Raw genomic sequence first — 27,476 nt, forward strand, 5'->3', positions numbered from 1 at the left:
GGTTTTTGAGCACGGAGGTGATGGAAGCCGCTAGTCGCAGGCGAACGCCAATCTCAGCAGCCCTCTGGACATTAACAGGAAAATAAAAAAAATGAAAGAAAAACAACATGAGAATCTCTGTAGGTGGTTTGAATCTGACCGATTCAGACTCCTCTTTCTCCTGCGAGACAAGCTGTACTTCCATCTTTAGGTCTGTTTCTGTCATAGTCCATTGGCCGCCACAAAGCCGATGACCATCTCTCTGTTTGTTTCTCTGCCTTTTACCACAACTATGTTAATAATAACTATTTATTTATTTCTCTACAGGTCTGTTACCTTCACCGCTGGCTGATGTGTCGCTCATTACGAGGTAATACCGGGGGAAGAGGAGCAGTCTAGGACTTGTGAAGGCGAGACAATGCACAGCGAGTCTCTTAAATACCAGAGGATAGCGATGACTTGAGATGACTTTAAAAAAGGTGCCAATACGTTTTACACTCAATCGTTTCTAATGCCTTTCATTTCCTGATTCATACACGTGAAAGACAAAGAGAATGGAGGATTGAATGTGATTGAGAGAGAGGGATAAAGACTAGAGGACTAGAGGTTGGGGAACAGGACAAGCAACGGTCGACGACAGTTTGGCAACATACTAACCACAGGGATAAAGGAAGCTAGAGAGACAGTAGAGAGGAGAGTAAGGAGAGATGTTGAGCTACAGAAATGCAACACTCACACACACATAACAACCTAGTAAGTTGTCTTATTCATGTGACTTCGGCTCTAGCAAGAGAGGAGACCATGGATAAGAGAAGGAAGAGGGAACAGAGATCGAGCGGCTTTTCGCTTGACAGAGGACGTCCGCAGTGACATGGTGGTACTAGAGACGTCGACAAACAGCAACATCATTTGCACCAAAGCGTAAGAGGACAGAAACGATTCCGGCGTCTCTCCTTCTCCATGGCGTGGCTGCTTTCCCTCTCCTTCCAGTCGGCCGGGTTGGTCTTTCAGTCTCACTCGGTCCCTCCAATGTTTTTCCAACGTTATCCCCTCACCATTGCTCAGCTTTAGCACCATCGTCGCTGGCTCGCTCCACTTGTTCATGCTACCACTCTGACCGCCCTTCTCTGCACCTTCTCTTCTCTCTGTCCTCACTCTCTCCTTCAGCAGCACTGCTAGAAGTTTGGAATCGTATTTATGGAAGAAGAGGGGGGAAAAACATGGCCGACGTCTCTTCTCTCCTCCATGCAGATGAGATCCTTGTCGGCTCCTGCGCAGTATCGTTCTCTTATTATCCCTCACTGAGCATGTGAGCGCTGCGCACTTGCTGGATTAACTTGAGTAACCTCTCCCTCGATCTCTGTCTTTCACGCTCTCTTTCGCTCCCGCTTTCTCTCTCACTAGTTCGGTTTCCGTCCCTTCCTTTGCTTTCCTTCGCTCCACGTTCATTGCAGTCAGTGTCTCTCCAACCCTTTGAGGCTTTTACTCTCTGGCCCTGTTGTTCACAGTCCTCCACCAGCGCTGTCTGGCACACACTCACACACACACAACCCAAAGACAAACACGGCACAACCCAAGCCGGTGCCTAGTAAAGGGAAGTTTGTTATGTCACATGCCCAGGAAGCACCAATGAGAGAGAGAGGGCAGGTGGGCGTGAGAGCTAGTGAAAGCATGTAGTTATGACATTGCTGTTACATCATCAGAATCTCACAACCTCGCTCCCACCCTGCCCACCCGCTCGCACAGGCTGGGCGGATGTGTCATAGGACAGTGTGTAGACCCCTTCCCCCATCACACACACTCTCATTCATCCACCCTCCTGACTACTACGCTTTCTCTCTCCCCCAGTACAGTGACACAGCATTCCTTGCGCTTAGAGCGAACTTAACCCTCTCCATTCTCTAGAATAGCACACACTCTCTTGTTGTGAGCAGATGAGCATGTAAAACAACAACAAAATAAGCAAACTGTGTACCACCGTGTACCACTCGCCAGTTTTTAGAACCAGAAACGCTACATTATTTGACACTTGAATACAACATGAATATGAATTCACAATATGAATTTGATTAGCCAAACCTATTTCTAAAAAGCCAAAGTTGGAGTTCGGTGAAATAATCGTGATGCTTTTAAGCAACTAGTTGGCCACTATATACAGCAGATGCATCTACTAATAGCAGTCTACACTCCAATTCTCCTGTCAGAACTATACGTTTTTTTTTTTAATTAATTTCTTTCCAAAAAAGTAAGCAAACATAATCCATGTTTGTTACAGTAACCCTGAGGTAGTTTTAGGTTAGTGCTACTGTTTTGTGATAGACCGCCTGGGAAGAGCAGACCAGCAGGCATCATACCTCAGACAACAGACCTACTTATCTAGTATGGCAAGACCGCCACCTCCCTGATGAGCACTATTGGCCCTGGTAGTCACCTCAGTACGTCAGAGTCACTTCAAAGTTGACGGCCATGTCCGGACTCTATTGTGGACCCATAAAGGGCTGTTTTCTGGACACAGATTAAAGAATTTCCATTGAGTTTGTTTCTAGTCCAAGACTAGGCTTAATCTGTGTTCAGCAGTGGTGCGTATTCATGGATGCCAAGGGAAGCCAGGCTTCCCATAAAGTAACACACTCCTCCCCTCCAGCTTCCCCAGTGATTTTACCCACGCACCCTTACTGGTGTCCAGTAAACCAGCCCTTTATATGTAGGATGGGGACAAACTAACATCCACTCTTTTCAAAGTGAAATGTGGATGATTTTTGATTTATTAGGATCCCCATTAGCCCAAGCCAAAGGTGACAGCTAGATTTACTGGGGTCTGATACATAACGAAAAGGACTTTACAGACAAAATACTTTACAATTGACATACATTTAAAACCATTAACATGTAGTGTGCGTGCATCTATCAGTTATCAGCTATACATGTCAGTACATACACACAACAAGTAGGTCACTTGGGGGAGAGGTGTTGTGCCGTCATGTATTTTTGTATTTATTTTTTATGAAACCAGGTTTGCTGTTCATCTGCGCTATATAAGATGGAAGGGAGTTCCATGCACTCATGTCTCTGTATAATACTGTACGTTTCCTTGAATTGTTCTGGACCAGGGGACTGTGAAAAGGCCCCTGGTGGCATGTCTGGTGGGGTAAGTGTGTGCGTCAGTGCTGTGTGTATGTTGACTATGCAAACTATTTGTAGTTTCTTAGAAAAACAAGAAGTGACGCATTCAGTCTTTCCTTAACTCTTCGCCAAGAGAGACTGGCATGCAGAGTATTAGATGAGTGAGAAAAAATATCAATATAATCCATTTTGAATTCAGGCTGTAACACAACATAATGTGGAATAAGTCAAGGAGTATGAATACTTTCTGAAGGCCCTCTGTGTTCTCCTAAAGCCCTAACAGACATAACAACCTTGTTTACTCTCTAACCACAAAGCACACAACTAGCACATAGACGACTTTCAAGGACTTAATAGAAAAGTGAGTGCTCTGCTCTCAAAACAATACAGGGTAGTTCCATAGCAACGATAAACTGACGTAGTGAATAATAACAACACAGGTGCTGGTTTGATGAGGGACACCTAAAGAAGGAGAATGTGATGATTCCAAAAACAGAAGGACAATTCAACACGTACAGTAGGAGTACTCTATTTGAACATGAGGTGCGTGGTATGTGGCATCTCAGAAATGAAATGAACTTAGACAATCATCAGGAGGTGTGATTCAACATCTCTGTCTCTCTCCATCTCTCACTCTTCCACACACACGCACAAAGCAGAGTATTGGCCTTTTAGGAGTGCTGACAGTATAGAGAAGTGCAGCTGTGTTCACATTTTTACCATGACTACGAGTCTGACTCATCTTCTCATCCAACCATTCACCCACACTGACAAGAAAACAACACACACACACACACACACACACACACACACCAACACATGAATGTACCTACTTTACCAAGACCAGTGGAGGCTGGTGGGAGGAGCTATAGGAGGATGGGCTCATTGAACTGGCCGGAATGTAATAAACGGAACGGAGTCAAACGTGGTTTCCATATGCTTGATGTGTTTGATACCGTTCCATTTATTCCACTCCAGCCATTACAATGAGCCCATCCTCCTACAGCTCCTCCCACCAGCCTCCACTGATCAAGACAGGTGGGGGTGAATCTCAATGATGTAAATGACAAAACATGACAAACAGCGCATATGATTTATTTCTAAGGGTACAGAGGAGACCAGCTCTCAGTGTAAAAGATGGCAGGTGTAAGACATCAAGTAGCCCTAGCGGATGATGCAACCACATGCAACCCTCTCCCCTCATGTGTAGGGAGGCTTGTGTCAGAACAACCACCTTGTCTTCCATTCAGGTCCCATCTTCTCTAACAGCAGAGGACTATGCAGTATACAGTGCATATCTTCTTATGAGGAACACAGCCTAGCTCATCAATAGATGACAGAGTCCAGACACCCAAATCAGATAATTGCTCTGTGTTCCTGACAGAGCAGGGTCCAACCCCCACTCTAATGTCTTCCTGTCAGTCCCTGACCCACATTACACACCCTCCTCCCCTCCAGCCTCATACCATCAAGGTCATCTGTTCTGACACACATGCTCCATGTGACACACACACACACACACACACACACACACACACACACACACACACACACACACACACACACACACACACACACACACACACACACACACACACACACACACACACACACACACACACACACACACACACACACACACACACACAGACATGCATAAGCACACAGGCAGAGAAACACACACAGGCAAACACACTAAGGGTCACACAAACAGGGGAACACACGCAAATGAACATTTAGAGGATTGTTCCTCTATCTGTACACAGAAGAGTGAATACTGCAGAGTACAGGCTGGCTGGCTGGCTTGTGTAACACATTGGATTGTGCAACACATTGGATTGTGCTCTCACTCACACATACACATTGACAGAGGGTCAGTGGGTGCATTGGTGAGGATGAATGCTGAGTGGTACTGAAAGTGTAGCATAGAAAACAGAATAACAAAAATATCTGAGAATCTATCCTCATCCATCTTTCTGCTCACTAGTTCTGTTTTTCCTTTCTTTCTTTTATTGATCCCTCTCTGCCAGTGATTTCACTATTCCTCTTTCTCCCTCCCTCCCGTTCTTTATTTTTTACTCTGACCCTGTCCTCTCCTCTGTGTTGTCTCTCACCCTGTCCCCTCCTTTGTGTTGTCCCTGACCTGTGGGCTCCTCCTCTGTGTTGTCCCTGACCTGTGGGCTCCTCCTCTGTGTTGTCCCTGACCCGTGGGCTCCTCCTCTGCTCTGGGCAGGAACAGAAAGGGGCAGAAAGGGACACAGCGAGGGACAGAGAGAGGGACAGAGAGAGTAGTAGGGTGGCGGTGTAGGTTATCCACCTGACTCTGCCCTCCCTGACACGAGGCATGTGCAAGTCAGCACGCGCACACACAGCCCACCTGGGGGTGTGAGGTCTGCCTGCCTGCCCCACTCCACCACTCCTCAGAAAGGGAGAGAGGAGGAGAGGAGGGATGAGGAAGGAGAGGGGAGGGAGAGGCCAGGGTGGAGCCACCAAAAACACTCCAGCACCAAGAGAGGGGGAGGAAAGTGAAGAAAGAATAGTGTTTTTAAAAGAGTGGTCTTTGTGGGAAAGACTTGGGACTGAACGGAAAATAGAGGGAAATATGAGGAGGCAAGGAACGGTTGGAGGGAAGAGGGGAGAGAGATGGGGGGAAGAAAGGGTGAAAGGGTTTAAAGTAGTGAACAAAAGGAGGAAATAATACCCTTACAAACGGTTCAAATACTGTATTTGACAAACAGTGGAATAGATAGCAGATGATGTCACTGTAGTTAGATGAAGTCATACTGTTTAAATCCCACAATAGCACTTTCTTTCAGTTGGAATACTTTCAGTTGGATTACTTTGGGTAGGAATCTGACCAAGACCCATGCATCAAAGACAGACAGACAACAAACAGTATGCTACAGCAGTACAGTTTGGGAAAATATTAGAAAATAATACAACTATGGTGCAACAACTTAACACCAATGGGGGAGAGCTACAGAGAGAGAGAGAGAGAGGTGGGAGAGATAGTACTAGAGAGAGGAGGGTGAGAGAACTAGAGAGAGAGAGAGAGGGGTGGGAGAGAGCTAGAGAGAGGGGAGAGAGAGAGAGAGCTAGAGAGAGAGTGAGAGGTGGGAGAGAAAGCTAGAGAGAGGAGGAAGTAGAGAGCGAGAGAGAGAGAAGAGAGAAGAGAGAGGGAACTAGAGAGAGAGAGAAGTGGGAGAGAGAGCTACAGAGAGGAGAGAAATATAAATATATAGAGAGGGAGTTAAAGGGAAAGAATAGAGAGAACCTTCCTCTGCACAGTGGCATGTTGCCAGCCTTGTCTCTCCCAGGAGTCAGGCTAAGATTAGCTCCCCATATGTTCAAGTCAGGCGTAGCCCGTTTTAAAGGGCCAACACTCGCCTTGCCTGTAGCACTGCAGAGAACACACCATCCATCCCTGTGCTCTGTCATGCTTTACATCAACCACTACATACCATACATATCCAATAACCATGACGTTTGTTGTAAAATATCTAATGTTTTCAATTCATATTGTATCGTCTATATACCAAGCTTGTAGCCTAGCAGATTGTATCCATGTGTTTAAATAGTTTCCATAGAATCATGAACAATAGACATGTCACTTTGAGCTACAACACGCCAGACATAACCCCAATCAACACACCAGACTTAACCCCAATCAACACACCAGACTTAACTCCAATCAACACACCAGACTTCACCCCAATCAACACACCAGACTTAACCCCAATCAACACACCAGACATAACCCCAATCAACACACCAGACATAACCCCAATCAACACACCAGACATAACCCCAATCAACACACCAGACATAACCCCAATCAACACACCAGACTTAACCCCAATCAACACACCAGACTTAACCCCAATCAACACACCAGACTTAACCCCAATCAACACACCAGACATAACCCCAATCAACACACCAGACATAACCCCAATCAACACGCCAGACTTAACCCCAATCAACACGCCAGACTTAACCCCAATCAACACGCCAGACTTAACCCCAATCAACACGCCAGACTTAACCCCAAGCAACACGCCAGACTTAACCCCAAGCAACACACCAGACATGACCCCAAGCAACACGCCAGACTTGACCCCAATCAACACGCCAGACTTGACCCCAATCAACACGCCAGACTTAACCCCAATCAACACACCAGACTTAACCCCAAGCAACACACCAGACTTAACCCCAATCAACACACCAGACTTAACCCCAAGCAACACACCAGACTTAACCCCAAGCAACACACCAGACTTAACCCCAATCAACACACCAGACTTAACCCCAATCAACACACCAGACTTAACCCCAATCAACACACCAGACTTAACCCCAATCAACACACCAGACTTAACCCCAATCAACACACCAGACTTAACCCCAATCAACACACCAGACTTAACCCCAAACAACACACCAGACTTAACCCCAATCAACACACCAGACTTAACCCCAATCAACACACCAGACTTAACCCCAATCAACACGCCAGACTTAACCCCAATCAACACGCCAGACATGACTCCAATCAACACGCCAGACATAACCCCAATCAACACACCAGACTTAACCCCAATCAACACACCAGACATGACTCCAATCAACACGCCAGACATAACCCCAATCAACACACCAGACTTAACCCCAATCAACACACCAGACTTAACCCCAAGCAACACGCCAGACATAACCCCAATCAACACGCCAGACTTAACCCCAATCAACACGCCAGACTTAACCCCAATCAACACGCCAGACTTAACCCCAAGCAACACGCCAGACATAACCCCAAGCAACACGCCAGACATAACCCCAATCAACACACCAGACATAACCCCAATCAACACACCAGACTTAACCCCAATCAACACGCCAGACTTAACCCCAAGCAACACGCCAGACTTAACCCCAAGCAACACGCCAGACATAACCCCAATCAACACGCCAGACATAACCCCAATCAACACGCCAGACATGACTCCAAGCAACACACCAGACATGACTCCAAGCAACACACCAGACATGACTCCAAGCAACACACCAGACATGACCCCAAGCAACACACCAGACATGACCCCAAGCAACACACCAGACATGACCCCAAGCAACACGCCAGACATGACTCCAAGCAACACACCAGACATGACTCCAAGCAACACACCAGACATGACCCCAAGCAACACACCAGACATGACCCCAAGCAACACGCCAGACATGACTCCAAGCAACACGCCAGACATGACTCCAAGCAACACACCAGACATGACTCCAAGCAACACACCAGACATGACTCCAAGCAACACCCCAGACATGCCTCCAAGCAACACGCCAGACATGACTCCAAGCAACACGCCATACATGACTCCAAGCAACACGCCAGACTTGACTCCAAGCAACACGCCAGACATGACTCCAAGCAACACGCCAGACATGGCTCCAAGCAACACGCCAGACATGACTCCAAGCAACACGCCAGACATGCCTCAAAGCAACACGCCAGACATGATTCCAAGCAACACGCCAGACATGCCTCAAAGCAACACCCCTGACATGCCTCCAAGCAACACGCCAGACATGACTCCAAGCAACACGCCAGACATGCCTCCAAGCAACACGCCAGACATGCCTCAAAGCAACACACCAGACATGCCTCCAAGCAACACACCAGACATGACTCCAAGCAACACACCAGACATGACTCCAAGCAACACACCAGACATGCCTCCAAGCAACACACCAGACATGCCTCCAAGCAACACACCAGACATGACTCCAAGCAACACACCAGACATGACACCAAGCAACACACCAGACATGCCTCCAAGCAACACACCAGACATGCCTCCAAGCAACACACCAGACATGAGTCCAAGCAACACACCTGACATGACTCCAAGCAACACACCTGACATGACACCAAGCAACACACCAGACATGACTCCAAGCAACACACCTGACATGACACCAAGCAACACGCCAGACATGACTCCAAGCAACACGCCAGACATGACTCCAAGCAACACGCCAGACATGCCTCAAAGCAACACGCCAGACATGATTCCAAGCAACACGCCAGACATGCCTCAAAGCAACACCCCTGACATGACTCAAAGCAACACCCCAGACATGCCTCCAAGCAACACGCCAGACATGAAACCAAGCAACACGCCAGACATGCCTCAAAGCAACACGCCAGACATGCCTCAAAGCAACACCCCAGACATGCCTCAAAGCAACACCCCTGACATGACTCAAAGCAACAACCCAGACATGCCTCCAAGCAACACGCCAAACATGACTCCAAGCAACACGCCAAACATGACTCCAAGCAACACGCCAGACATGCCTCCAAGCAACACACCAGACATGCCTCCAAGCAACACACCAGACATGCCTCCAAGCAACACACCAGACATGCCTCCAAGCAACACACCTGACATGACTCCAAGCAACACACCAGACATGCCTCCAAGCAACACACCAGACATGCCTCCAAGCAACACACCAGACATGCCTCCAAGCAACACACCAGACATGACTTCAAGCAACACACCAGACATGACTTCAAGCAACACACCAGACATGACTTCAAGCAACACACCTGACATGACTTCAAGCAACACACCTGACATGACTTCAAGCAACACACCTGACATGACTCCAAGCAACACACCAGACATGCCTCCAAGCAACACCCCAGACATGCCTCCAAGCAACACACCTGACATGCCTCCAAGCAACACACCAGATATGACTCCAAGCAACACACCAGACATGACTCCAAGCAATACACCAGACATGACTCCAAGCAACACACCTGACATGCCTCCAAGCAACACACCAGACATGACTCCAAGCAACACACCAGACATGCCTCCAATATTGTATCATGAAAACTCAAAACAAAGCTACAGGGATACGTTCTAAATCGTGACATGTATAATCATGGTTTGGCAGGATTTATGACAGTACTGTACACAAACAGTTCCCAGTCTGAGAGGGAGAGTAGCCAGCAAAGGGGTGAGAGTTAAACACATGCCACTACAGCCTCTTCCTCCTCTTCCTCTTCCTCCATTCATTTTTTGTTAACTGCAGCAGGCACTGCTGGCCCTCAGCCATTCTGTACTCCAGGAGAAACCAGACGCCGGCCGGCACGGGCGAGAGCCACAACACTACAACCATGCTTCACCATATACAGGGCACCGTAAACGTAGGCCTAGCCATGGGTCCTCAGTCAGCCCCACAGACGGGTGCGATGAGGGGGAAGAGACACCACTGGCAGGAGCGTCCATTATAGAGCATTCATTAGAGCAGAAACATGCAACAGGGATGCTGATGATACTCAATCCCTTCTTGACATTTGAGTGGTCCCTGTAGACTGGGGAGGGGGAGGAGAATGAGTTGGTGAATACAGAACATGAATCAAAATGTCATTTCGGTTCCACTGAGGCTCAATATGTTTCATGCACATCTTGGTTCAGGAGTATTATGGGGTGACAGACACTTGATTTCAAGTGGTATTCATACAGGTTTTATTGAGAATTAAAGAATATCTGACGTAACCAATGGAAATATAACCAAAATGAATAATTGTTCTTTGTGCTCTACAGATACGTTCCTAAGAACTTGTGAGCTGTTTTCTGCAGAACACAGGTGCATTGGGATTCTTCATTGAAAGCTCTGACATTTGTTCTCTACATGTGAGCAGTCTTTTCAAAACTCCACCTTCTCAATCCGTTTGTCCATGTTCTGCCATGTTCTGCCATGGACAAACAGTCCATGGCCTATTGCCAACAGGCATCAGTTGACAGTGATAGGTCCAAGAAAACAAGCTGAATGGAATAGCTATCCTGAAACACCACACGCTTCCTGTAAATACTACATACACACCGCTCCCCCGCACACACGCAACCCATCTCAACACATCACCCTCCTAGAGGGAGGGCCTGGGTTAAAATTACAGCCATGATGTCATCTGCCACTCACTGTTGCCACAGAAACGAGGTCACGGCTAACCCTTTCTAATCAAGGGATTCTGCAACATGGCACCATATTCCATTTATAGTGCACTACTTTTGACCATGACCCATAGGGTGCCATTTGGAACACACCCTGGTTAAACCAAACCTGCTAGCACAGTACTTTCCATCTGTAGTCAGAAACACAATGACTCAGTGTCTGTGTTCCATCCACCTTTCCGGTTTACAGTCTACGTGTATTTGCGCATGGTGCAGGTGCACATTTGATGAATGAAAAGGAAACACTTCGTTTGAAGAGAAATCACACCAGCGCAGTCTGTGGTAACTAACATTGCTCTAGCATTTCCTGAAAAGCTACTACAAAGTGTTAGAACCCTACTACAAAGCCCAGTATACCCCTTCTAGAACTGAAATGTATACATTGTATGTGTATATTTGTATATCGTATGTATATACAATGTAGAAATAAAGAGTGAAAACTAGATTTTTATAGAGTATGCTGAAGTGATTCTTCAACAGGGGGATGTTTGTATGGATGGTGTGAGCCAGCCTTGACTATTTTCCAGAATTACGTTTTAGCATTTGTGGCACAAAATCTCATGGGACCGATATTAGCATTTTTCGCGCATCATGTCCAAATCATCCAAGAAATATCTCAAATTGATTGCGAAGCTCACCAAAGTCACGTATAGATGATTTGAACATGCACGAACAATGCTAATAACGGCCCCATGACTTGAATGGGAATTGTGTCACAAATGTTAACATGTTAGCATTTGGAAACACTGACAGACACTGACAAATAAACTAAACCCAAGTATGGATTGCTGTCATACCTTGTACATAGACTGCTTACAGGGTAAGGAAACCAATTGGTCATTTTGTAATTTGGGTGAACTCTCTCTTTAATCATGACAACAGATGGTGGCCAAGAGCCTTAGCTGATAAGAATGTAGCCTATCAGCAAACCTGCGGAAGTTCACTGAGGTCAAAACTAACATGACAACCATTTCTCTGACTGTCTGAACATGTCTAACTGAAACCATGAAGACAGTCAGTTCAACAAGAAAAGCCTACAACAAAATTCTGCCCAAAATAAAGTGACTATACAGAGTATACAGAGCTATACATGTCAACACTCAACATTGACAACCAGTCTAACAATGACAGAATGCTCCAAAAACAGGTGCCAGAATATTGGACATTGATCAGCTTTGCCAGTCTCCTGCTATAAACAGACTACCAGTTCAGCAACAGCACGGGCAGAATATAGCAGAGATTCACTCTGTATATAAACACACAAGCGTGCCACGACTTGGTAGACCAGGGAACAGCAGCCCGCCAGCGCTTAGAGGCCACGTGCTACAGGTTACTACACACACACACACATACACACATACACACGCGCATGCGTGTCTGTGTGACCCACTAACTTTTAGCTCGGCTGACTTCAGAACTCTGAGAGGAGGGCCTGCCCCCTGTCTCCTCCTCTCCTCTCGCTGGCCGCCTTTCTCAGCACATGCCTGACTCTGCCGCCAATCGCCACCCAGCCCGGGACGCTTTAAAACCCGACCCAGCCTTGCCGCCAGCCACTTAATCACAACAACCTAGTGCACAACGCAGCCGCCAGAAAGCCTGAGCGCTGAACTAGCAGCCATGCAGCGAGCTAGAAGGGGAAGAGAACTAACTACACACTGCACTACAGTATGTGTTGGTTTACACGCCTGACTTTAAACACCTCTCCTCTATGACACAGAGCTCAGACAACTCTGAACACAAACCAAACATGGTCACCGGCGTGAGAGCCAACATACAGATGCCATGGGCACGACAGTGGATATTTACTGTGTGTCTGTCTGTTTGTAGATCAGGGGCTAGTGTAAAGCTCACTAATATGATGCATAAACACGAACATGTGCTTTCACACACACACACAGTAAAAAAGCTGCAGCAGTATATAGCCTACTTCCCTTCCCAATGTATGGAAACCTACTACTCTAAACCTACCAAACTACTCGTCATTATTTTAAAATAACAACACCAAGACAACAAAACAGACAAGAGACATCACAGACAGATGAGAGACCAGATGAGAGACCAGCAGGAACACAAGAACTGAAGCTCTCCAATCACACTAATAACAAAGAAATAGACCAGATATTACACCCACCAGCTCTGTCTATCTGCCCCAGGTCGAGTCTCTTACCTCTGTCGCCAGATTGGCCTTTACAAACCAGGCTTTACTGTTGTCCTCAATATGTCCCACCTTTCCAGACATTCAAAACAGGTAGAAAGAGAGAGGGAAAGAGAGGAGGGAGGGAGGGAGAAGAACAACAATCAATAGAATAATATGATGAGCCTTTTAAAGAGGTGTCACTCCACACATGACTGCCTAAAGAATATTTATATTCATTCATCTTTACCTATATAATCCCATTCTCACATTCTCCCCTCCTGACAGACAACAACCCTAACACATATCACTTCTATTTGTCTTCAAATGCCAAGCTGGTGCTTCCCCACTGCTATGAGCAAGAGTGAGAGAGCAAGGATTCTGTTTTAATGATAAAATTATGTAATGCTTCATGAAAGAGGATTGCCTCTATTCACGATTGTAGCTACTGTATGTGCCTTTAAATATCACCATGATTTCATATCAATTAAATATTTCAGGTAAATGGTCATGCATTATTACATCTTCATAATTCATATACAGTTTATATTCATGTATAGATTACTGTCAATAAGAGAATAAAAGCAACGTTCAGACACTGCAATGGGGTTGTTACATTTACAGTAACAGCAGTAATCATTTAAGTAATGAAACAATAGCAGCAGTTTACATTTGTCCCCCTAACCCTACCCCCATCTAGCTGTTTAGTGCCGGCAGTGTTTTGTCTCCAGCTAACCCTCCTGGTCTCTCCGCCCCCCCTCTACTCTATCTCAAATATACCCCCCTCCAGGGCCGGCATTCTGCCTGGTAATTAATATTTACCCAGTGAGCCAATCTGCCTTGGTGTGCTTCTCTCTCTCTCCGTCGGCTGGCCGAATCCCCATCAGAAGACTCAAGCTTCCTCTCGTCTAACCCCTACTATCACTCTCTCTCTCGTCTTTGCTCCAATCCATTCAGGAAGCCATCTTGTGTTTTAAATCCTGCTTTACTTCAGCCCAAGTACAAACACACATTCTCTCTGTCCCTCCCTCTCTCTCTCTTGCTCGTTCCCCTACACCAATAGGTCTACCGCGCACACACACACGGGAGAGGATTTTTTTTAAAGCCAGCCTCTGATCGCTTTCACTGCTGCACTACACACTACCTCCTCCCACTCCCTCTTTAATCTTTTAACCCCCCTCCTCCCTCTCTGTCTTTCCAGCGAGTAAAGCTAACTGCATTCGTGTTGTGAAAACTCCCCCCTACCCCCTCTTCAACCATACACTCGCATGAAAACACACAAACACAACCGGCGAGACGTCACGCTACACATAGCACACAAAGAGAGTCAAGCAACCAATCAGCAGCCATCCTGAGCTCTGCTGCTAGGGTGAAAGAGAGAGAGAGAGAGAGAGAGAGAGAGAGAGAGAGAGAGAGAGAGAGAGAGAGAGAGAGAGAGAGAGAGAGAAAGAGAGAGAGACAGAGAGAGAGACAGAGAGAGAGAGAGAGAGAGTAAGAGAGAGAGTAAGAGAGAGAGACAGAGACAGAGAGAGACAGAGAGAGAGAGAGAGAGAGAGAGAGAGACAGAGAGAGATGGAAGGTGGACTGGGGGATGGGACCTCTCTATGGCTGTCAATTATCTCCTGGAGCTCGGCTTTCCTAAACAATGACTCTGGTATGTGGTATCACTGAGGACCATCTGTGTCAGGGCTGCCTGCAATAACTGGACTGGACTGCACAGTGCAGAGTGCGCATGCACACACACACACCCTGTGTAGCGGGGAACAGACACTCACACAGCACCACAGCCATTTAAACATGCTGACTCAACATCCACATACACGGACAGTGTAATGTAGCAAACACTAGTCATTGACAAAAGTTAAGATGAAATTAAAGAAAACACATTGCCTATTTTGTATCATTCTGATAGACAAAATAACCCCCAAGGTTATACAATAAAAGTGCTCCCCCTCCATTCTGCAGAGTTTTTCTCTTTTAGGAACCTGACCATGCGAGACTAATACACCGATCATATCTAGGAGGTCTGTGGGGGAAGTGTTTTGCTAATGTCAGTTTAAAGGGAGAGAGATATCCTGCTAGTACCGTCTCAGACCCAGGTAAAAGGTTAATATGCTCTCTGTTTAGTTTTTACTGACACTAGTAATGGGTCTGTGAATGCCAGTGAACTATTGGCATGAGCAGAGTTGTATCTAGGGTATGCCAGTTTCTTATACTTCCCAATCAGAGTGCCAGGCAACAGATGCTACGATATACTGTATATGGGCTTACCTGGATATAGTGTTGCTGTAGTGTCAATCTTTTTATTTGGATTTTTTTTAGAAGTGACAATTCTTTGTTGAAAAAGCACAAATCACCAAAACAGAATGACGAAAGAGAGAGTAGAAAACAGAAAAAAATGGCATAGAGAAAAATGACTGAAAAAGAGAGGGTAAAAGTCAAACGGATTGAACGAGTTCATGTTGAGGACAGACAGAGAGAAAGAGATTGAAAGAGAGAGAGAAAGAAAGAGAGAGAAAGAAAGAGAGAGAGAAAGAGCGGGACTGGAGTGGTAGTAAAGCAGTCAGTCAGTGAGTAACACAGCATTTGTAATGTCTGTCTGAGCCACAGCCTCTCATATGGCTGGTGTGTGAAATCCCCTGCTCTGACGTCACTCACTGGAGACGCCCGCTGCCATGTGTGTGAGAGTGTGTGTGTGTGTGAGAGAGTCTGAGTGTGAGTGAGTGTGTGTGTGTGTGTGAGAGAGAGAGTGAGTGTGAGTGAGTGTGTGTGTGTGTGTGTGAGAGAGAGTCTGAGTGTGAGTGAGTGTGTCATGTCTGCTCCCGCTCTTCCCCCCTGGCGCTTGAGGGCGCCAAGCTGCCCTGCATCACGCACTCCTGCCATCTATTACGCACACCTGCCTTCCCTCGTCACGCGCATCAGCGATATTGGACTCACCTGGACTCATTCATCACCTGTTTATTTCCTCCCCTATATTTGTTAGTTCCCCGCTCTGTTCCATTCATTGTTTTTGTCTTTGTTACCCTTGTGCTGACACAGTGTCAGCACAAGGGTAACAAAGACAAAAACAATGTCCGTTCCTTATTAAATGTTTGACTCCCGTACCTGCTTCGTCTCTCCAGCGTCATCCCCATGTGACAGACTGTGTGTGTGGGGGACAGCGAGAGCAGATGCGCAGCGTGGCTGTGTTATGGGTGGTGACCGACCAACATCATCATGCATCTGACGGCGTGCCATGGCTTTCTTGTGTGTCTGTGGCACGCGGGACAGCATGCTCTCGCTCTGCAGCGCTTACAGTAATCGAGTGTTAAAAATATATCTGTAATAAGGTCTGTTAGACATGCGACTCTGAGTCGAGACTAACGCAGAAGTTTGTGGACTGCTCAGTCTCACGTAATGTACCGTATATCTCCAACCCATCTCAATACTCAGTACTGACTGACCTGGTCACACTACACCCGGCAACCCCAGACGGCCCTCACCATTTCTTTACACACACACACACACACACACACACACACACACACACACACACACACACACACACACACACTCCCATTTGCTCAATGACATTACTGTAATCCTGATATAAAAAACAAGCACCCTCATACCTAAATCTCAGCGTATTCCCACATACCCTGTCAGTCAGTCTCCCTCACCCCCACTCACACAAATGACAGTGCCTGGTAACACAGGCCTCACCATCCTCCCTATCAACCCTGCTTATACCAGACTGAACAAATTAAACAAGAATGAGTGGTGTTCAGTCTGGTGTAAACAGGTTACCAACCCCCCCAACACTCTCCTCACTCACCCAGACCTGTGACAACCCACCTCCACTCCCACACCCCTCGAGACTGAGGAACAGAATCAGGGGGAGGGAGACTCATTGCAACCACTTTAATGATGAGTTGTAAAGATCTACAATTCAAAGGAGGGTGGGGGGGTGTGGTGGGTGGCCGGCTGTAATTACAACACTATTAACAGTATTATTTCAGGTCCGACTCCATCCACCCTGTCCTCTCATGTGACCATGCCTCTGGTCTCTAGAACCTCCGGTTAATCCCTAATAACAACCACTCCCCTCCCTCTGCAATAGCACAAACACACCACTGGCTGTCACCCATCAATACATTGGACTAAGAGAAGTGTGATCGCTCCTGTCATATGTACTCACACTGCTCACAGCTTATTAGGCCTGGTTCACAGTCGGGTATGTGATCAAAACCTGCCACATGGTTACTGTAAGAAGATGTCTTCTAAATGACTTACTTTTTATTTTTATTTTACTTGGCTTAATACAGACTAAATAAAAGAGGCAGTAGACCTATAAAACACCATATACATCTTTAAATATAGAGTAATGTACAGTTGAAGTCGGAAGTTAACATACACTTAGGTTGGAGTCATTAAAACTCATTTTTCAACCACTGCACAAATTTCTTGTTAACAAACTATAGTTTTGGCAAGTCAGTTAGGACTACCTTGTGCATGACACAAGTCATTTTTCCTACAATTGTTTACAGACAGATTATTTCACATATAATTCACTGTATCACAATTCCAGTGGGTCAGAAGTTTACATACACTAAGTTGACTGTGCCTTTAAACAGCTGGGAAAATTCCAGAAAATTATGTCATGGCTTTAGAAGCTTCTGATTGGCTACTTGACATAATTTGAGTCAATTGGAGGTGTACCTGTGGATGTATTTCAAGGCCTACCAAACTCAGTGCCTCTTTTCTTGACATCATGGGAAAATCAAAAGAAATCAGCCAAGACCTCAGAAAAGAAATTGTAGACCTCCACAAGTCTGGTTCATCCTTGGGAGCAATTTCCAAATGCCTGAAGGTACCACGTTCATCTGTACAAACAATAGTACACAAGTATAAACACCATGGGACCACGCAGCCGTCATACCGCTCAGGAAGGAGATGTGTTCTGTCTCCTGGAGATGAACCTACTTTGGTGTGAAAAGTGCAAATCAATCTCAGAACAACAGCAAAGGACCTTGTGAAGATGCTGGAGGAAACAGGTACAAAAGTATCTATATCCACAGTAAAACGAGTCCAAACCTGAAAGCACTCTCAGCAAGGAAGAAGCCACTGCTCCAAAACCGCCATAAAAAAGCCAGACTAAGGTTTTCAACTGCAAATGAGGACCAAGATGGTTATTTTTGGAGAAATGTCCTCTGGTCTGATGAAACAAAAATAGAACTGTTTGGCCATAATGACTATCGTTATGTTTGGAGGAAAAAGGGGGAGGCTTGCAAGCCGAAGAACACCATCCCAACCTTGAAGCACGGGGGTGGCAGCATCATGTTGTGGGGGTGCTTTGCTGCAGGAGGGACTGGTGCACTTCTCAAAATAGATGGCATCATGAGGTAGGAAAATTTATGTGGATATATTGAAGCAACATCTCAAGACATCAGTCAGGAAGTTAAAGCTTGGTCGCAAATGGGTCTCCCAAATGGACAATGACCCCAAGCATACTTCCAAAGTTGTGGCAAAATGGCTTAAGGACAACAAAGTCAAGGTATTGGAGTTGCCATCACAAAGCCCTGACCTCAATCCTATAGAACATTTGTGAGCAGAACTGAAAAAGCGTGTGTGAGCAAGGAGGCCTACAAACCTGTCTCAGTTACACTAGCTCTGTCAGGAGGAATGGGCCAAAATTCACCCAACGTATTGTGGGAAGCTTTTGGAAGGCTACTCGAAACATTTGACCCAAGTTAAACAATTTAAAGGCAATGCTACCAAATACTAATTGAGTGTATGTAAACCCACTGGGAATGTGATGAAAGAAATCAAAGCTGAAATAAATCATTCTCTACTATTATTCTGACATTTCACATTCTTAAAATAAAGTGGTGATACTAACTAACCTAAGACAGGGAACTTTTACTAGGATTAAATGTCAGGAATTGTGAAAAACTGAGTTTAATTTTATTTGGCTAAGGTGTATGTAAACTTCGACTTCAACTGTATATAGGCTGAAGTAGTCTTGCGTGGCCATCCTTCCAAATGATATGCCTGGTCTCCCGAGGCTAAGGCAATAAGGGTGTAAACACCATGAGATGTGTGGCCAGCTCTCATCTGGAGAGGACAATGATGGATGGAGATAGATAATAATAATAATTTAAAAAATAATAATTCAGGGAGCTAGTAGTTGATGGGAGATGGTCTTCCACAGCCAGACCATGATGCAGTTCAGTACATGAGTAGAGTGAGCGGAGATGTCGACGATGGTCTAGCCAGGGAGGGAAAACATCAGACAGGCAGGCCCGGAGCTTTTCATCAGGCACCTCTGTCTCTGAAGTTCACAGCTAGTACTTCTCCTCTGTAGGAAAGCTGGAACATCCACTACCGAAAGTGTAGCACTCACTTGTGATGCTTTGGCAGCTATAAGCGCCCGAGAGACCACCACACCTCGGCAGTAATCAGTAAGTGTACTATGCGGCGAGCCTCTGTCATCCCCTCATACAGTCCACATCCTTCCAGAAACAGAGGCAGGTGGAATAAAAAGCCAGTGCTGTGTTGATCAGGCGTTGATGCATCATTCAAATTAGATTGGTCAGCTAGCTAGCCAAGCCAAGCAAACCGACTTCCCATCATCAGTCCTGCAACTCCATGGGTCACCACCGGATATTTTAGCTCAACCTTCAACAGGTTTTCACCCCCCACTATTTTTATTTTATTTTAAATGCAACAAAAAAAACACTTAAAACTAACAAAAACATGAACAATATTTACAGAGCTCTCTGCCAAGGCTTCCTCACGGCTCCATGGCAACCACGGATCTCAAATGAGATGATGGGATGTGGTTGCCAAGGCGATGGGGACTCAGAAAAGACAGAGGTGAAGGGGATGGGAGGGAGCTGTTCAACCTCTGTGCTTAATACAGTTCACCTAAAGAGCACAGCTACAGCCTATTCTCTCTGTCCATCCTACTCATGGCTGGCCATTACAATCTTACACTGTAAATACAGTCCGCATTATAGCATGGCCCATACAAACACCCACCGCCCACACACTCTATCCCTGTGTGTAAGAGTGACGAGGGAGGGAATTCTCAGGTTCAGACAGACAGACAGACATTATTAGTCACACATCACCTATAACTCTGATAGCTCTAATCACACTGTTACCAGGGTGCAATGGTTTGTTTCAATGAGAAAAATCACCATCAATATACAGGTAACTACCAAAATAAAGGAAATACTCCTGAATTTGTATAAAAATGCCCAATTGGCCAATATTTTGTCTACCATGGCTAGAAGAGATGTCAGTGACTTTGAAAGAGGGGTCTCAAAGGACCATAGGGAGTTTAAAGTGTGTGTGTGTGTGTGTGTGTGTGTGTCTCAGTCACCTGATCTCAACCCAATTGAACACTTATGGGAGATTCTGGAGCAGTGCCTGAGACAGTGTTTTCCACCACCACCAACAAAAAACAACAACATTTATTGTAGAATAATGGTGTCACATTTGTCCAATAGAGTTCCAGACACTTGTAGAATCTATGCCAAGACACATTGAAGCTGTTTTGGTGGCTTGTGGTGGACAAACACCCTATTAAGACACTTTATGTTGGTGTTTCCTTTATTTTGGCAGTTACATGTATATACACTGTTAATTTGTTGGTCTAACTTATAACTAGATCTACAAAGCTAAAAAGACAGATACAGTATAAGACAGAAACAGACAGATCAGTATTAATGGTTAATAAAAATGATTTAGGGCAGACACTAGTCGGGATCAGACCCTAGCTAGGCCTACTCCAGGTTAAACAGAGGTAGAGTTACCCTACGAGGTCACTGGTCTAATCTATGGTGGCCATAAACATTCTACTTCTAACAACAATGGCACTGAGTGAAAACCTGTGGCATAGGATCATCTTTCCAGTCCATAAACACTAGCTGGGCTGCTTCTGTATTCCTCTCTGAGACAGATAGAAGAGGTCATCATGAGTATCATGTTAGATATAGCTGTGTGTTTCTACAATGTTGGTCCCTGAATATAGAGTTATTGTAAGTCAGGGGTGTCAAACTCATTCCACGGGGGGCCATGTGTCTGCAGGTTTTAGTTTTTTCCTTTCATTTAAGACCTAGACAACCAGGTGAGGGGAGTTCCTTAACAATTTGTGACCTTAATTAATCAATGAAGTACAAGGGTGAAGCAAAAACCTGCAGACACTCGGCCATCCCTGGAATGATTTTGACAAGTGCTGTAAGTGAATGCAGGACGATAAATTAAGATAAATCCATGAATTGAAGTCATTCCCACTAAAGCAGGACTAGTGAAATGTCTGGGTTACAAGTTACAACTCCTCTCCATGACCCTCATCTTAAATATGACCACATTTGAGGTCTAGGTAACCAATCACAGACTGGGAAAGTGACAGTGTGAAAACAAAGGGGACAGAGTGACAGAGCAGGGGAGGGCAGTCCAGGAGGTAAGCCAAGATTTCCTGTAATTGACTGAACCTCTTCCCCCCTCCTCAGATCTTTTCCTCTGTCCCCAAGGCTATAGGCCACCATGTCCAAAATGTGTTCCATGTCTCTGTGTACAACCCCCCCTCCCCTTTCTTAAACCCACACAGAGAGGGAAGAAGGGAGGAAAGAGTAGATGAGCAGCAGGCTCTTTCCTGTGGCCTTGCCTAGCCAGTTCAGTTTTTCCTGAGCCCTTCCTCCTCACTGCTGACTATTTATTTACATTCTTCCTGTCCTCCTGCCTCTTAGCCCCATCCCCATCCTGTGTACACCCCCCCCCCCCCCCCCCTCCTCCTCCCTCCGGGGCCCTGGTCCTAAGGTCAACCCCCACACCCTCCCTCCACCGTTGCACTGACCCTAAGGTCAACCCCCACCCTGATCCTACCTTTCAACCCCATCCCCCGTCCTGTGTACGCACCGCACACACACACACACCCTCCCCCCTCCTCCCTCTGTGACCCTGGTCCTAAGGTCAACCAGCACACCCTCCCCCCTCCTCCCTCTGTGACCCTGGTCCTAAGGTCAACCACCACACCCTCCCCCCTCCGTGACCCTGGTCCTAAGGTCAACCACCACACCCTCGCTACTCCTCCCTCCCTGGCCCTAAGGTTGACCCCCACCCTGAGCTCCAGAGGGAGCTAGAAGGAATTCTACACTGCTGCTGTTTGTTGAATGGAAGGAGGAACCAAACACGACCCTCATCTTCATTATTCCACAAACAGAGCTAATGGAGACAGTTGGGGTGGTTGCTTACATTGGCACAAAACCTCAGTACTTGGCCAAACCAAAATGTAATGTATTAAGCTTTCTAGAAGTCAAAATCTTCTGCAATACATGTATATCTAGTTCTTTTTTTTTACATCTACACACGCACATTGCCACAGGCACACACACCTCAGTGGACATCTCATCTGTTTCCCTGACCTTTAATGACAAACCGCTGGTCAAACAGGCTGGAAACCTGCTGAGTAATTATGACTGGTTTACAACGTCTGTCTGGGACAAGGACAGGTCCACTAGTTGCTCAACAACTTAGCTTGAATTTAGTCTAAGTTGTCCATTCAGACATGCTATTTGGAGCACACCAACAGGGGTCCTACCTCCCCCATTGTTTTGTACTAAACAATGACAATGGTATAGCCTGGGTACCAGTCTGTTGAGCTAACATTCCACTCCTTGTACTCTGTGTCATATGCCAAAGATGTTTAGCATGACAGGAGTGGCAAGGAGTGGAATGATAGCTAAACAGACTGGTAGAGACTAACAATGGTAAGCTGTTCCTAGGTAAACATAGGTGAGTTTATGGATAGGTAAGATGAGGTGTATGTGTCATTTGGGTGGACTATTCCCATAGCCAGGCCTTGGGGTGATGCCTGTCCAGACCTGACACCTAAATAATTTCCAGGGTGGATCCAGACAGGGGCTTTAACATCAGTTTGTTATGACTTATGTGGTCTGATGAAAACCTAAGACAGCCAGCTACATGCACTTTAAAATCTGTCTTTGTCAAACTCAAAAAGGAACGTTAGCTGTTTTAAATTGAATGTGATTAATCAGTTATGAAACACAAATACCATCCTCCTCTGCTGTGGTACGTCCACATATGGCCATTATCTGTATACAAAACTCAACCTATAAAACCTTTAAATGTTTAAACTGTTAAATTGATATGGATCATGACATTTACATTTTAGGGCCCTATATCTTAGAGAGACATTTTCAATTTCCCTCAACCAGCTCCAAACAGTCTCACACTGACATAGGAGAAATAGCCACTGGGAATATATCATGCAAATGTGTGTTAGTTAGAAGTCTGGTCAGTCATTTACACTCACCTCCCAGTCCTTCTGTCCCTTCATCTTCAGCTGGTCACATTTACGCAGCTTACAGATCTGCTTCCCAATCTTACGGTTCATACAGTTGCTGCAGGTGCCACAGTTCTCCTTCTGCATACAGGGGCCACACACGCCGCACCGCCTCCTCTTCTTTCCCTGGAGGGCCGCGAGGGCCTCTTCATGGGTAGGGGGCCCGAGGGAGAAGAGACCCCCCTGCTGGTGCTCAGTCTGGATATACTTGTAGTGAGGGGACCGGGGCATTCCCGGGCCCTCCATGGCTTTCCCCGGGCCCCGCAGAAAGATCTGGGTCGCGGTCTCGTCACCATCCAAGGAGAATTCATAGATGTCCTGGAAGTGTGGGGGGCCAGGCCCTCCCTTGGCCCTGTGCATGCTGGCAGACAGTCCAGCCTAAAGCTTAGCTGCACTGTCCTGGTGGCAATGTGAGGGATAAAAACAGAACAGCACAGCAACAGAGTAGTGTAGTCTAATGGTCTGGAGTTGGGGAGGTACTTGTTGTAAGAGCTGAGAAGGGCTAATGAGTATGTTAGTCCTGTCCTGTCAGTCTCCTGGTTGGGCTGCAGGATGAGATAGGTCATTGATGATAGGGCATATTTCCCAGCTACCCAGCGGGATGGACAGGGGTCAGCCATAACCACAACAGGGGAAGAGGTGTCAGAGGAGCCATGGTCTGGTCTCACCTGTCCAGCAGTAGCCTACCTGGGTGCTTTCTGAAAGTGGGAATAGACGGCATGGGAAAGAAAGATGGAAAAGAACAGTTAGGCCTACTTACAATGAACAATTTAAATGTGTCTGTTCATAACTGTGGGAAGATGTTTTGAGTCGGGGGTGCTGGGGGGAAGAGAAAAAAATCATTCATCTATAATCGCATTTGCTGATGGCAAACAGTTGAGCAGAATCATTTTGGACATTTCCATACAATGGATTTTTTGTTGTTGCATGGTCTGGGAAAAACATTTGCCTTTTTTAAATGCATTTCTACATCCATATTACAATATTTGTTTATATCATACAAATGGCCAAATGCAGGCTACTGTTCAACTCACTAATCAGGTAAGATGCAATTTAAAAAACGTTTTTTTCTTCTCGTATTTATAATCATAATCCTTATTATTGTATATCATTGTTATTATTGTAGGCCTATTTATTAATCTAAACCAGTTCTTTAAATATGCAAAACATGTTTAGTTTCATTCTGTTGAGGCATTTTCATTGGCTAAATTAAGTTCGATATGTCTTTTCAATTGTGAGCTACGTATTTAGTTTAAGATAGGCCTTTTATTAGCCTATTGCTGTCATTTTTTGGGTACGGTAGGTACTAGCTTTTCTAGGTAATTGCTGCAATCTAACTTTTGTGAATGTTTAAACCAGTTCACAAGTGTTTTGTTTAATTCTGATGGAACTTAATTTAGCAAAGAAAATGGCTCAACTGTAATGTTGTGTTTGCAGCGATATAATATCCTGCTTGTAGTTTCCCTATAAACAACGGCTTGATTTACTTTTGATATTACCCTAACACCTTCACAAAAGTTTGGGGTCACTTAGAAATGTCCTTGTTTTTGAAAGAAAAGCTAATTTTTTGTATATTAAATTAACTTTTACAGCCTCAGAAACCCGGATCCGGGAGCACCCCCCACCCCCCACACACTGATTAGCATAGATAGCATAGCTTCAGAAGTAGATAGTAGCATCTAAATATCATTAAATCACAAGTCCAAGACACCAGATGAAAGATACAGATCTTGTGAATAAAGCCACCATTTCAGATTTTTAAAATGTTTTACAGGGAAGACAAAATATGTAAATCTATTAGCTAAACACGTTAGCAAAATACACCACTATTCTAACTCCATCAGTTTCTTACTCCTTCAGGTGCTATCACCAATTCGGCTCAACTAAGATATTGATAGCCAATAACCTATAAAAAAAACCATCAGATGACAGTCTGATAACATATTCATGGTATAGGATAGTTTTTGTTAGAAAAAAGTGCATATTTCAGGTAGAAATCACAGTTTACAATTGCACCGACCATCACAAATCCACTAGAATTACTAGATAGAGCAACGTGTATGACCAATTTACTCATCATAAAACATTTCATAAAAATAGACAAAGCATAGCAATGGAAAGACCCAGTTCTTGTGATTTCAGACCATATTTCAGATTTTCTAAGCGTTTTTCAGCGAAAACACAATAAATCGATAAGTTAGCATACTACATGTTCCAACGTTACCAGAGCATCGATTCCAGGCAAAGAGCGCTATAACGTAATCACCGCCAAAAGATATTAATTTTTTCACTAACCTTCTCAGAATTCTTCCGATGACACTCCTGTAACATCATTTTACAACATACATATACAGTTTGTTCGAAAAGGTGCATATTTAGCCATACAAAACCGTGGTTACACAATGAAAATACTAGGAAATCAAGCCTCAATATGTCTGACGTCATCTATCAGAGTGATCTAGTTTAATTAAAAGCTAATCATATACTTGACTAAAAAATACAGGGTTGACAGGAATCGAAAGACAAATTAGTTCTTAATGCAACCGCTGATTTACATTTTTAAAATTATCCTTACTTTTCAATACAGGGTTGGCCAAGTGAAGCTATACCAAACAAAATGGCGATGTATGCGTTTAAAATATTTCGACAGAAACACGGTTTATCATATTAAATATTGCTTACTTTGAGCTGATCTTCCATCATATTCTTGGGCAATGTATCCTTTCTATGTTATAAACGTCTTTTGGTCGATAGATGTCCTCTGTCCTTCGAAATGTCCATCACCAACGACCGACACCCTAAAGCGTGTCCAAACTTTCAGAGTGCACGACAAAGAAATTCCTCAAAATCGCACTAAACGGATATAAATTGATATAAAACGGTTAAAATTCACTACATTATGATGTTTTTAACAACTATAACGACTGAAAACATGACCGGAGAAATACTGCTGGTTAGAAAACGATTTGGAACGAGGCAGGTCCGATGGCCTTCACGCTTGAGGCGCACGTTGAGAAAGAGGGGTCTCTGTACATTTTTGTCATTTATAATGGCTGTGAACGTCCCATAGACTTCATTGAAAACGTGATGACGTACAGACACCCAGAGGAAGACGTAGGTAGTGTCGGTTTCTTCATAGCATTCACTGTGGCCTTATAAACAGACCCCAGATCAGAGGTAAAAATTTCTGAAATCTGAACCCTGTCATGAAAAGTGCTGTAGAAATTGTTCTGTACCACTCAGAGACAAAATTTCAACTCCTATAGAAACTATAGACTGTTTTCTATCCAATAATAACAATAATATGCATATTGTACGATCAAGAATTGAGTACGAGGCAGTTTAATTTGGAAATGTAAAAAAAAAAATAATGCTAACAGCTCCCCCTATTGACAAAAGGTTTTAACATCAAATTGATGAGAAATACAGTGTAGACATTGTTAATGTTGTAAATGACTATTGGAGCTGGAAACGGCTGATTTATGGAATATCTACATAGGCGTACAGAGGCCCATTATCAGCAACCTCCTGTGTTCCAAGGGCACGTTGTGTTAGCTAATTCAAGTTGATCATTTTAAAAGGATAATTGGTCATTAGAAAACTAATTTTGCAATTATGTTAGCACAGCTGAAAACTGGTGTCCTGATTAAAGAAGCAATAAAACTGGCCTTCTTTAGACTAGTTGAGTATCTGGAGCATCAGCATTTGTGGGTTCGATTACAGGCTCAAAATGGCCAGAAACAAAGAACTTTCTTCTGAAACTCATCAGTCTATTCTTGCTCTAAAAAATAAAGGCTATTCCATGTGTGAAATTGCCAAGAAACTGAGGATCTTGTACTACTCC

General features: G+C 45.0%; 1 protein-coding gene and 1 long non-coding RNA gene across 6 annotated transcripts in view; one reads left to right on the forward strand and one right to left on the reverse strand.

Moving 5' to 3' along the window:
- The window catches only part of tet3 (tet methylcytosine dioxygenase 3), a 73,873-nt gene that overhangs the window by 41,036 nt on the left and 5,361 nt on the right, over nt 1–27,476 (reverse strand). For 2 of the 5 annotated variants that reach the window (XM_071352677.1, XM_071352675.1), the window contains exons 2-3: nt 23,603–24,330; nt 13,315–13,374 (exon numbers count right to left, since the gene is read on the reverse strand). In XM_071352677.1, the coding sequence (XP_071208778.1) occupies nt 13,315–13,374; nt 23,603–23,992 (450 nt within the window). In that variant the 5' untranslated portion in view covers nt 23,993–24,330. Of the gene's footprint in view, nt 1–13,278; nt 13,375–14,103; nt 14,471–23,602; nt 24,331–27,476 lie in introns of those variants that run through there. The other 3 variants (XM_071352679.1, XM_071352680.1, XM_071352678.1) reach the window with 3 other exon arrangements.
- Nucleotides 81–11,774, forward strand: LOC139545191 (uncharacterized). The gene is made up of 3 exons (XR_011669011.1): nt 81–190; nt 307–458; nt 10,740–11,774. It is a non-coding gene; the product is annotated as an uncharacterized lncRNA (long non-coding RNA).

Source organism: Salvelinus alpinus, chromosome 19, assembly GCF_045679555.1.
Source record: "Salvelinus alpinus chromosome 19, SLU_Salpinus.1, whole genome shotgun sequence".
In the NCBI taxonomy this organism is placed as follows: Eukaryota; Metazoa; Chordata; class Actinopteri; order Salmoniformes; family Salmonidae; genus Salvelinus; species Salvelinus alpinus.